This window comes from Neovison vison, chromosome 1, assembly GCF_020171115.1.
Source record: "Neovison vison isolate M4711 chromosome 1, ASM_NN_V1, whole genome shotgun sequence".
Lineage (NCBI taxonomy): Eukaryota > Metazoa > Chordata > Mammalia > Carnivora > Mustelidae > Neogale > Neogale vison.
Window position 1 is genome coordinate 246702699 of NC_058091.1, and position 13541 is coordinate 246716239.

Genomic DNA, 13541 nt, shown 5'->3' on the forward strand with positions numbered 1-13541 from the left:
CACAGTGGACCAGATGGACTTAAGAGGTATATTCAGAACATTTCATCTTAAAGCAGCAGAATACAGATTCTTTCTGAGTGCACATGGAACATTCTCCAGAATAGATCACATACTGGGTCACAAATCAGCCCTCAACAAGTACAAAAAGATTAAGATCATACGATGCACATTTTCAGACCACAATGCTATATGAAGCCTGAAGTCAATCACAAGAAAAAATTTGGAAATACTGCACTTACATGGAGGTTAAAAAGCATCTTCCTGTAGAATTAATGGATTACCAGGAGATTAAAGAGGAAATAAAAAAAAAAATACGTGGAAGCACAGGAAAATGAGAACGTGACAGTCCAAAACCTTTGGGTTGCAGTAAATGCAGTCCTAAGAGGGAAGTGTATTGCAATATAGAACTACCTCAAGAAAAGTATCAACTACACAATCTAACTTTACACCTAAAGAAAGTAGAAAAGGAACAGCAAATAAAGCCAAAAGCTAGCAGAAGAAGGAAAATCATAAAGATTAGAGCAGAAATAAAGGATTTGGAAACAAACAAAACAAAAAACTACAGTAGCACTGATTAAAAAAACCAAGAGCTGGTTCTTCAAAAGAATTAGTAAAACTGATAAACTCCTAACCAGACTTATTCAAAAAGGAAAGAGAAAGGACCTAAATAGATAAAATTATGAATGAGAGAGGAGAGATCACAACCAACACCACAGAAATACAAACAATTATAAGAGCAATTATATGCCAAAAAATTAGGCAATCTGGAAGAAATGGACAAATTCCTAGAAACATGTAAACTACCAAAACTGAAACCACAAGAAATAGAAAACACGAACAGACCCATAACCAGCAAAGAAATTGATTCAGTAATCAAAAATCTCCTAACAAACAAAAGTCCAGGGCTGGATGGATTCCCAGGGGATTTCTGACAGACATTTAAAGGAGAGTTAATACCTATTCTCCTCAAACTGTTCCAAAGAAATAGAAATGGAAGGAAAACTTCCAAATTCATTTTGTGAAGCTAACATTGCCTTGATTCCAAAACCAGACAAAGACCCCACTGAAAAGGAGAATTATAGCCCAGTATCCCTGATAAACATGGATGCAAAATTCTCAAAAAAGTACTATCAAATTGAATTCAACAGTACATTAAAAGCATTATTGACCATGATCAAATGGGATTTAATCCTGGGCTGTAAGGGTGGTTCAACATTTCACAGATCAGTCAGCATGATACACCATGTTAAGAAAAGAAGGGGGGGGCACCTGGGTGGCTCAGTTGGTTAAGCAATAGCCTTCAACTCAGGTCATGATTCTGGAGTCCCGGGATCAAGTCCCACATCCGTCTCCGTGCTCATCAGGGAGTCTGCCCCTCCCTCTGACCCTCTCCCCTCTCATGCTCTCTCTCTCAAGTAAATAAATAAAATATTTTAAAAAAGAAAAGAAAAATCTTTTTAAAAAAGAAAAGAAGGATAAGAACCAAATGATTCTCTGTGTAGATGCAGAAAAATCTTTTGACAAAATACAGTGTTCTTTCTTGATAAAAACCTTCAACAAAATAGGGATGGATGGAACATACCTCAGCATCATAAAGACCACATACAAAAGATCCACAGCTAATATCATCCTAAATGGGGACAAACAGAGCCTTTCCCTTAGGGTCAGGAGCAAGACAAGGATGTCCACTCTCACCATTTCTATTTAATATAGGACTAGAAGTCTTAGCCTAGCAATCAGACAAGAAAAAGAAGTAAAAGGTATCTAAATTGGCAAGGAAGAAGTCAAGCATTCACTATTTGCAGATGACATGAAAATCTATGAAAGAAAACAAACAGGGACGCCTGGGTGGCTCAGTTGGTTAAGCAGCTGCCTTCGGCTCAGGTCATGATCCCAGCGTCCTGGGATCAAGTCCCGTATCAGGCTCCTTGCTCTGCAGGGAGCCTGCTTCTCCCTCTGCCTCTGCCTGCCACTCTGTCTGCCTGTGCTTGCTCTCTCGCCCTCTCTCTGATACATAAATAAATAAAATCTTAAAAATAAAAAAAAACACCAAAAAAGTTGCTAATACTAATACATGAATTTACAGGCACCTGGGGGGCCCAATGGGGTAAGCTTCTGACTTCAGCTCAGGTCATTATCCCAGGGTTCTGGGATCGAGCCCTGCATCTCTCTCTCTCTCTCAGCAGGGGGCCTGCTTCCCCCTCCACCTCTGTCTGCCTCTCTGCCTACTTGTGATCTCTCTCTCTCTCTGTGTCAAATAAATAAATAAAATCTTTAAAAAAAAAAAAAGAAAAGAAAACTATAGAACACTTATGAAAGAAATTGAAGAAGACACAGAGAAATGGAAAAGTATTCCATGCTCATGGATTGGAATAAGAAACATTATTAAAATGTGTATATTACCCAAAGCAATCAACACATTTAATGCAATCCCTATAAAAATACCACCAGCATTTTTCACAGAGCTAGAACAAACAATCCTAAGATTTGTATGGAACTACAAAAGACCTTGAATAGTCAAAGCAATTGTGAAAAAGAAAAACAAAACTGGGGGCATCATGATTTTGTATTTTAAGCTATATTATAAAGCTGTAGTCATCAAGACTACTAGTATGGTACTGGCACAAAAACAGATACATAGGTCACTGGAACAGAATAGAGAACCCAGAAATGGACCCACAACTCTATGACCAACTGATTTTCAACAAAGCGGCAAAGAATAAAAGACAGTCTCTTCAACAAATGGTGTTGGGGAAGCTGGACAGTGACATGCAGAGGAATGAAATTGGACCACTTTTTTACACCAACACAAAAATAAATTCAAAATGGATGAAAGACTTAAATTGAGACAGGAAACCATCAATATCCTAGAGGAGAACACAGGCAGAAACCTCTTTTACTTCGGCTGTATCAACTTCTTACTAGATATGTCACTGGAGGCAAGGGAAACAAAAGCAAAAATGAACTATTGAGACTTCATCAAGATCAAAAGCTTCTGCACAGCACAGGTAACAATCTATAATACTAAAAGTCAGTTTCCAGAATGGGAAAAGATATTTGCAAATGACATATCTTATAAAGGGTATCTAAAATCTATAAAGAACTTATCAAACTCACTCAATACCCAAAAACCAAATAATCAAGTTAAGAAATGGCAGAAGACATGAATAGACACTTTTCCAAAGAAGACATCCTGATGGCTTACAGATACATGAAAAGATATTCAACATCACTCATCATCAGAGAAATACAAATCAAAACCATGATGAGATATTAACTCACACCTGTCAGAATGACTAAAATTAACAACACAAGAAACAACAGGTGTTGGCGAGGATGCAGAGAAAGGAGAATCCTTGTGCACTGTTAGTGGGAATGCAAACTGTGCAGCCACTCTGGAGAACAATTTGGAGGTTCCTCAAAAATTTAAAAATAGCACTACCATATGATCCAGCAATTGCACTGCTAGGCATTTATCCAAAGGATACAAAAATACAGATTTAAGGGGTACATGCACCCTGATATTTATAGCAGTGTTATGAACAATAGTCAAATTATGGAAAGAGCCCAAATGGCTGTCGATTGATGAGTGGATATAGAAGATATCAAAACACACACACACACACACACACACACACACACACACACAGGAATATTCATCAACCATCAAAAAGGATGAAATCTTGCCATTTGCAACTGCATGGATGGAACTGGAATGTATTATGCTCAGTGAAATAAGTCAGTCAGAGGAAGAGAAATACTATATGATCTCATTCATATGTGGAATTTAAGTAAGAAATAAGATGAATATATGGGAAGGAGGAAAAGAAAAAAAAAGGAGAGAGGGAAACAAGCTAGCAGTGACTCTTAACAATAGAGAACAAGGGGTGCCTGGGTGGCTCAGTGGGTTAAGCCGCTGCCTTCGGCTCAGGTCATGATCTCAGAGTCCTGGGATCGAGTCCCGCATCGGGCTCTCTGCTCAGCAGGGAGCCTGCTTCCCTCTCTCTCTTTGCCTGCCTCTCCATCTACTTGTGATTTCTCTCTGTCAAATAAATAAATAAAATCTTTAAAAAAATAAAAAAACAATAGAGAACAAAGCAAGGGTGATGGATGGGTGAACTCAGTGAGTAATGGGTATTAAAGAGGGCATTTCTTGTGATGAGCACTGGTTTGTTTATTTGTTTGTTTTTCTAAAATTTTATTTATTTATTTGACAGAGAGCACGGTAGGCAGAGAGGCAAGCAGAGAGAGAGGAGGAAGCAGGCTCCCCACTGAGCAGAGAGCCTGATGTGGGGTTCCATCCCAGGACCCTGGGATCATGACCTGAGCCGAAGGCAGAGGCTTCAACCCATGAGCCACCCATGCACACCTAGCACTGGTTTTATGAAGTGATAAATCACTGAATTCTACTCCAGAAATCAATATTGCGCTCTATGTTAACTAAAATTTAAATCTAAAAAATAAATAAAAATTAAAAATCAATATACTGAAAACCACTGAATTTTACTCTTAAAATGGGTGAGTTTTATGGTATGTGAATTATATCTCAATAAAGCTGTTTCAGAAAACCTCAACAAATCCCATATACTATTAAGTGGAAGAGGGAAGTCTTTGAAAAGATGAGGAAAGACAGGATCCAGAATACAAGTGGAGGAACTGGCCTTTGAAAGAGGAAAAATATTAAAAAAAAAAAAAAGAGGAGGGATATTACCATTGTGCTGTATTTGTAAAAGTAGTGGTGTAGTGGTAGCAGCATGGGCTTTGTGCTTAGAAGGATCTCACATTTCATTTAATGCTCTGCTGTTACCCTGACATTTTTAATAGTTTTCTTAAACAAGAGGCCCCACATTTTTAGTTTGTACCAGGTCCCCCAAATTGAGTCCCGCGGGGTCATGTATTTTGATTTCTTCTATTGTTGTTGGGTAATGTTGGGTAATGTCAGCTGAGAATGGAAGGGATTATTTCACTCTCATCTCAGAATCCAGATAAATGTAGAAACATTTCCAGTCTGTGGTTTTTCCTTTTTTTTTTTTAAAGATTTTATTTATTTATTTGATAGAGATCACAAGCAGGCAGAGAGGCAGGCAGAGAGATAGGAGGAAGCAGGCTCCCTGCTGAGCAGAGAGCCTGATGCGGGGCTCAATCCCAGGACCCTGGGACCATGACCCAAGCTGAAAGCAGAGGCTTTAACCCACTGAGCCACCCAGGCGCCCCTGTGGTTTTTCCTTTTGAGTTTGTGGTGACTTTGATATGTCCAGCGCTTAGTTGCAGTGGAGGTACAGAAGATGTTGATGTCAGGAGTCATCTAGGGTTGGGGGTTTGTCAGACATCTGTGATAGAAGAAGAAAGGGTTAATGACAATGATGGAAGGTGATAGATGAGGAAGGAATGACAGGAGAAGGATAATGTATGAAGATAAGTGGTAGGATCAGTAAGTTGGAGATTTCATTGAGGGAGGAGTTTTATCATGAAGATAATTGAATGTGGGTTGGAAGGATATAAGAAACTATTCAAATTGGCAATTCTCTAATTTCTGTTGATGGTAAGAGCTGTGTTTCATTTATGTAGTGACTAAAATGCCATTAGGGGAAAAGGTTATTGAGAATGCAGAGGTCAAGCAACTGGGAGACCAGTTGGTTAGATGGATTATCAATTTGTGTAATGAAATTGCTGAGAATAATGACAGGAGTCAGAGAAAAAGCTGTATGTAAGGCATATATGAGGGAAATGGGTCGGTAGATGCCAGTAAATACCTTGCTCTTTGCTGCGTACCCTTGTTCTTTTCTTTGCTTAGAATGAACCTTATAGCTCCTTGGCTTTCTTCCTTCCTCTCCCTCCCCTCCCTCTACCTTCTCTTTATCCTCTCAGCCACAACTCAAAATACTGTCATTCTTTCCAGACTCAACTCAAATTGTACCTCCTCAGTTATGTTGAATATATGTAAACTGGGAATACTATTATAAATACATCTCAGAAGCACTGGACAAGTTACATAGGACAAGCAGTTACTCAGCAGTCTGCAGTTTTAGTCAGGGATTAATTGGTAAAGCAACACACTTTTTTGTAGTTGCAGCTTCCTGATGTCTTAATACTTTTGGTTTTTTAAATGAAGATTATTACATAATAAATACATTTATATAAATGTATTTGATGTTTTCTCTAAAATTTAGTTTTAACCATTGGCAGATGGACAGATCTCATTACATATATTTTTACTGAACACTGTTTGGGAGATGTTGCCTTAAATGTGGTAGGGAAATTTTTTGAGTTGTATGTATTTTAAGCTGTTTTGTCTTTTAATAGATTTTATTTTTTAATACATAGAAACTTTACTTTTTTTAATGAAAGAATCTTTAACTAGAAAACTTTTTCAAGTTGAGAGAATAACAATAGAATTATCTATGTATAAATTTATATGTATATACGATTGATATATATACCCTATTTTAATCATAATAATTACAACATGTTTCTATCACAATAAAATATCTGAGAAGTGCAAATGTTTTTATAGTACTATGAAGTGTATTTCATGAATATGAATTTGTTTCAGCCAGAAAAGGATCCTGAACCTAGAAATACATATTTTCAAACAAAGTTAAGGTCTCATATAAAAATCAAGGTTCCTTCAAGTAGATCAATTACCAAAGTTCCATTGTCTCAGCCCCTGGAACCTGCATTGGTAAGCTCTGACCTTCTATTAAATAATTCTTGAAAAGCCTATACCAAGGAAATGTACTTATTGGAAAGATTTAGATATGCCTAATTTCTTAACAAATCTACGGAAAAAATGCAGAGATCTTTATGTTTACAACTATACACAGATTAAAAAAATAGATTGTCAGTTAACAATTATGTGTCTTGGGACCACTGGGAAGCAGATATTCAAGGAGAATTGAGTTCAAATGGTGTACTGAAAGGGGTAATACCTGAGGAAGGAGCAGGGAGAAAGCAGCATTGGGCAGGAATAGTCTCAGCCCTCAATATACATCTGCCAAAGCTCTCCCATTTCAAGGTCTGGAGCAAAGATTATCCATTACAGGATTCTTACGTTGCTTCCTATGCTCAAACCTTGGCTGAGGGTTGCCTGAGAAGATGATGGGCTCAACCTGAAAGCTGAAGCAGATTCTAGAGAAGTTGCAATGGGCCTGGAGTTGGCTGTCATCTAACTGCACTCCTTGCAGTGGAACAGCAGTTTCTTTGTTCAGGGAGATCTGCCCAGAGCACCTCCATGGCAGCCACAATGATAAATAATAACTGTCACTGATTATCTCCTACTCTACAGGCTCTCTTTACATGTATTCTTTGTAACTGTTGTACAGCAATCCTTAGGAGTAGAATAATCCCTGTTGTTCAGATGAAGAGAAGATAAAATAGCTAATGAATTAGAGAGCTGACATATTCAGTGTGCCAGGGAAATATACCTATAAAATTTTTTTGATAGAAAATTTCCTAGTAAATGATCCCATATTACATCTTGAACAAACAACTAGTTTAAGAAATGTTAAGCCAGAAAGGAAAGGAAGAATGAATAAAAATGAGGAAAGAAAGAAGAAAGAAACCTAACATAAACTTTCCTGTGATGTTCAATTTCTAACTCTGGGTTTGTGTTCCAAAGTTGGCAGCATATAATAAACACAAATTCAAAGAGATTTATCAGAGGGACTGATTGTTTCATGGAATTCAAAAGTTGAAAAGATAGCTGATTGCTAGAAATAAAGTTATCTATCTTCTCTCTTTTTGAATAACTGTGTCACTCTGTTTTGCTGCTCTCCTTCTCTTTTTCCCTGGTTTTTGCATCTTTGACTCCAGCTCTTTATTCTTTCTGTCTCTGCTTTGATCTCTCTCCATCTGCCCTTCTCTCTCCCTGACTCTGTTTCTCTGTCATTTTTCTTTCTGTTCATAGTCTGTTGGTCTCCATCTTCTCCATCTTTCTTCTCCCTCCCTCTCTCTTCTTAGTGTTCCTCTCTTTTGTCTCTCATCCTCCCTCTCTTCCTTTCTTTTTCCCTCGCCCACCTCATCTCTCCTCCTTTTCCCTCTCCCATCCCTCCCTTTCTCTCTTCAACTTTTAGGACTCTCATCCTGTCTTTCTCTTGCTCTCTCACTCTTTCTTGATTTGTCCACCTGTCCACCATCTGTCTGCCTCTTTGCATATTCAGGAAATAGAAAATGAGTCTTTATAATTTCCCTAACTTTGATATTAAATAAGTGGAAGTGTATATATATATTTAAATGTATGTATTTTAAACAAATTATCCTTATTACATATATGTTTAACAGCTTCACAATTAACTTATAATCCCTTTCCATGAAAAGTACAAAATATACTAGCAATTAAACAAATGCTAAAGGTAAAATAATTTTCTTAGCAGTAAAAAAGATAATTAAACACCATTTCCCAGTTCAAAACTTTAATTAGCTTTTCTTAGAGTGATTGTACCCAAAGTATTCTTGTAGTATTCTTGTGCCATGCAGAACTCTCAGGAGTTCCTTGACCTCGCTTAAGCCAGAAAATTCTTTAGTTACTTGTCTAGTGGTTTAAATTTAATTGGCACATTAAAGTTTTATTAGTATGACACTTTATGATCTAGTCTACTAATTTGATATTGTGTTTTTACTGTATTAAATTAGTTTATTTATTTATACTATTCAATCTCCTATTTCACAAAACACTGAAGAGAACAAATTCTAGTATTCCTGATAAGAAAAGCAGAGGCCTCTTAACAAGTACACCATCTTCGCAAACTGCTGGTTTAGAGGTAAGTATTAGCATTTGTCACTTTTAGTATCTATGTTTTGGTTCCCCCTCCTCCCTATTATTCTGTTTCTGTCACACCAGGGAAATATTCTACTTAGGGAATAATGTCTATTTTTCTGTTGTATAGACTTGCTTTCGCTGGATGTACTCTATATACTGCTCTACATAAAAGAAAAATTAGAGGGGCACCTGGGTGGCTCAGTGGATTAAAGCCTCTGCCTTTGGCTCGGGTTGTGATCCCAGGGTCCTGGGATTGAGCCCTGTATCGGGCTCTCTGCTCCGTGTGGAGCCTGCTTCCTCCTCCTCCTCCTCTCTCTCTCTCTGCCTGCTTGTGATCTCTGTCTGTCAAGTAAATAAATTTTAAAAAATTAGAATACTACAGCACCAACCAGGGTTTTCTTTTTTTTTTTTTTTAATTGTGGCACAATGTAACATAAAGTTTAACATTTTTAACAATGTTGTTTGTTTGTTTGTTTGTTTGTTGAGAGAGAGCCAGAGAGCATACAAGCAGGGTGTGGGAGGGTCAGAGAGCAAGAGAGAAAGAGAATCTTCAGCAGGCTCCACTCCCAGTGCAAAGCCGAACTTGGAGCTCTATTTCACAACCCTGAGATCATGACCTGAGCCAAAATCAAGAGTGCGACACTTAACTGACTGAGCTACCCATTTCTAAAATTTACCATTTTAACCCTTTTTAACTGCATAGTTCAAGTACTTTCATAGGTTGTGCAACCATTACTTTTTTTTTTTTTAAGATTTTATTTATTTATGAGAGAGAGAGAGGGAGAGAGACGGAGCACAGGCAGACAGAATGGCAGGCAGAGGCAGAGGGGGAAGCAGGCTCCCTGCTGAGCAAAGAGCCCGATATGGGACTCGATCCCAGGACCCTGGGACCATGACCTGAGCCGAAGGCAGCTGCTTAACCAACTGAGCCACCCAGGCATCCCCAACCATTACTTTTTTTTTTTTTTTAAGATTTTATTTATTTATTTGACAGAGAGAGATCACAAGTAGGCAGATAGGCAGGCAGAGAGAGAGGAAGGGAAGCAGGCTCCCTGCTGAGCAGAGAGCCCGATGCGGGACTCAATCCCAGGACCCTGAGATCATGACCTGAGCCGAAGGCAGCGGCTTAACCCACTGAGCCACCCAGGCGCCCCCCATTACTTTTTTAATGCAGATTTTCTTGCAAAGTTTTTCTTCTTGCAAAACTGAAACTCCATACATTAAACACTAAGTACCCATTTCTCCATCCCTCACTCCCTCTCAACCACGATTCTACCTTCCCCCTCTGAATTTGACTGCCCTATATACTTCATATAAGTGGAATCATACAGTATTTGTCCTTTTGTGACAGATTTCACTTAACATAGTGTTTCATCCATGTTGTAGCGTATGTCAACTTTTTTCCTTTCTATAGGCTGAATATATTCCATTGTATGTATATACCACATTTTGTTTATCTTTTCATCTGTCTGTGGACATTTGGGTTACTTCCACGTTTTGGCCAGTGTGAATAATGCTGCTTTGAACATGAATGTTCAAATATTTCTGTCTCTGTTTTCAGTTCTTTTGGTATACACTTTAAAGTGGAATTGCTGGGTCAAATGGTAATTCTCATTTTTAACTTTTTGACGAACTGACATACTGTTTTCCATAGGAGCTGCTCTATTTTACAGTCCCAGTAACAATGCACAATGGCGGGGCGCCTGGGTGGCTCAGTGGGTTAAGCCGCTGCCTTCGGCTCAGGTCATGATCTCAGGATCCTGGAATCGAGTCCCGCATGGGGCTTTCTGCTCAGCAGGGAGCCTGCTTCCTCCTCTCTCTCTCTGCCTGCCTCTCTGCCTACTTATGATCTCTCTCTGTCAAATAAATAAATAAAATCTTTAAAAAAAAAAACAACAATGCACAATGGTTCCAATTTCTCTACATCCTTGCCAACACTTGTTATTTTCCATGTGTTTTTCAAAAAAATCGCCATCCTCATGGGTGTGAGATGATATCTCATTGTGGTTTTAATTTGTATTTCCCTTATGGCTAGTGATGTTGAGCTTCGTTTCACATGCTTATTGGCCCTTTTATCTTCTTTTAAGAGATGTCTGTTCAAGCCCATTTCTTAATCAGCTTATTTATTTGTTGTTGAGTTATAGGAGTTGTTGTTTTTTTTTTTCATGTATTCTCTATTTTAACCCTTTATCAGATATATGGTTGGCAAATATTTTCTTTCATTCTATGGGTTACCTTTTCATTCTGTTGATAGTATTCTTTGAAGCACAAAAGCTTTAATTTTTATCTAGTCCAATTTATCTGTTTTTTTTTCCTTTTCCTGTGCTTTTGGTGTCATAGCTGAGAAATTATTGCAAAATTCAATGTTATTAAATTTTACCCCTCTGTTTTCTTCTAAGAGTCTTATAATTTGGCTCTCATCCAACCAGAGTTCTTCTTGGGTTCAACTAAACAATAGAAATACAACTCACAAGCAGGGCAGAAACAGGTGTTCTCCTTCAGTAGGATCAGTCTTCACAGAAGTCTATGAAGCAGTTGACTTAGCAGTTTGGGTACAGCTCAGACACAAGTAGATGAGATCCAGTATCTTTTGTAATACCACACAGACATACCTTCCAGTGTCCCCACAAGAGACATGCCAAATTACAAGAGTCAGGAAAATCCAAACTATGGTGCTTTTCATAGGGTTTATTTACATACAGTGCGTTTGTCATTTATTCATAGTGCAGTTCTAGTTCTTCTTAGTCCAGATACAGTTTATCAATCAGAATTCATTTTTACCATTAGCAATGTTGGCATTGTTACTTTATCAGGTTCCATTAGGAACTGAGCATGAGAATTAAGCGAAGATCAGTTTTTCAAGCTGGGATGAAGGGTCCCTTTTAGGTTCACTTATTCTGGCTATTTCATTTAAATGGAATCATATAATATGTGGCCTTTTGTGTCTGGCTTCTTTCACTTAACATAATGTTTTCTAAGTTCATCCATTTTATAACATACACTTTGTTCCTTACTTATGACTGAATGATATCCCATGGTAAGGATATACTATATTTTGTTTACTAATTTGTCAGTTTGGGGACATTTGAAAAATAATATTGCTATGAACGTTCACATACAAGTTTTTATGTGAATATGTGCTTTCAGTTGTATTTTGTATATGCTTAGAAGAGGAAGTAGAATTGCTGAGTCACATGGTAACTTATGTTTAACACTTCTTTTGTAGTGGGCTTTTTAAAACCGCTTTATTGAGGTATAATTAACATAACATACAATTCACCTATTTAGAGTGTGAAATGCAGTGTTTTTTTAGTACATTCACAGGTATGTGTAATCATCACCACAGTCAATTTTAGAATCTTTTTATCACCTCAGAAAGAAACTCCGTACTTTTTCCCAAGGAAATGCTTCTAATGAGATAAAATTCCACCTTTAATTATGTAAAAAGAATTGTTTCTGCCACATTTGACATCTGTAAGAGTAATATATATTTTTTATAGATTGATTTGTCCTCAGTGCAAAAAACATCTTTTGAAGAACTATTTCCAAATGTCAGCAATTATGTTAATTCAAATGAAATTGTTCCTGTGTCAGATTTGCAAGAATGCTCTTCAAATGAGGTTAGTATTTTCCATTTTTTCTTCAATTATTGAAATTAATACTGTTATATTGGATACTTTGTATATGAGATACTTTAAGAAATCTGTAACTCATTTGAGGCTAACATCATCCACATGAGGAGGCAGCTATCAGTTACAATTCTAAATAAAGAATGTTAGTCTGCCAGGGCCAGAACTCTACCTTGTCAGGGCCTGAGGCTATTAAATTCTGAACTAGAGGAAACACTGTTAGCCTGCTTTGTTCCAAAGCTCTGTTTTCATCTGTACATATAAATTAATAATCACCAATTTCATTTTGTTAGGATGGATACATGGAAGTACTATGCTCCTTTGAAAAAGAAGACATAAAATTTATAAAACTAAGAGCCATGGATGTGGGAATAGAGCTAGAGGATGAGCAGAAAAAGAGAGTACAGAAAGTGGGGTGGGAAGAAAGAAAGAACCAGAAAGAAGGGATGTGGGAGCAGACGGAGAGACAGAAGGACAGAGTGGGAGAAAGAGGCGGAGAGAAAAAGACATAAAAAGGCAAAACTCAGGGATATGTAGTGCTTCACTGTAGCTAGGCCTTTTCAGTGTGACTCTGTGATGAGGGTGGGAATCTGGATGGTAAGAGAAAGCTGGAGATGAGACTGTAAAGATAAACAAGGGCCAAGATCTCAAAGGGTCTTTAATCCATATTAAGTAATTTGGATCTTTTTCCTAAGAGGAGCCAATAAAGAATTCTGAACAAGGGATGATATCATATGTCTTTCTGGCTCCAGAGGTGGAGAACAGATTATAAAAAGCTGAGACTAGAGATAGTTAGAGGGATAATTTCCTGGGAGAAAGAGAAAGAAAATGTAGGTAAGAGGTTGAAGGGAAGTAAAAATAGATTGAAGTAAGGACTTGGAATGGAAGAAGTTGAGAAACACAAGATTATAGCCCATTATTGAGAGGCCAGGTGAAACTGGAAACTATTACCTCTCTTAAAAAGCATCTTTATTGAGGAATAATTTATATGCAATAAATTGCACATATTTAAAGTGTATAATTTGAAAATTTTCACCTATGTATGCAACTGTGAAACCACCAACACAGTCTAGATCATGAAAATATCTGTCAACCCAAAAGTTTCTTCCTCCTGTTTTATATTTTTTTCCTTCCTGGCCCTGCCACCCAAGCAA

At 37.6% G+C, this 13541-nt stretch overlaps 1 protein-coding gene across 1 annotated transcript in view; it reads left to right on the forward strand.

Moving 5' to 3' along the window:
• MEIKIN (meiotic kinetochore factor) overlaps window positions 1–13541 on the forward strand; it is an 87139-nt gene that overhangs the window by 60871 nt on the left and 12727 nt on the right. The window contains exons 10-11 of the mRNA XM_044227782.1: window positions 8679–8759; window positions 12259–12378. Coding sequence (XP_044083717.1) covers window positions 8679–8759; window positions 12259–12378 — 201 coding nt within the window. The remainder of the gene's footprint in view (window positions 1–8678; window positions 8760–12258; window positions 12379–13541) is intronic.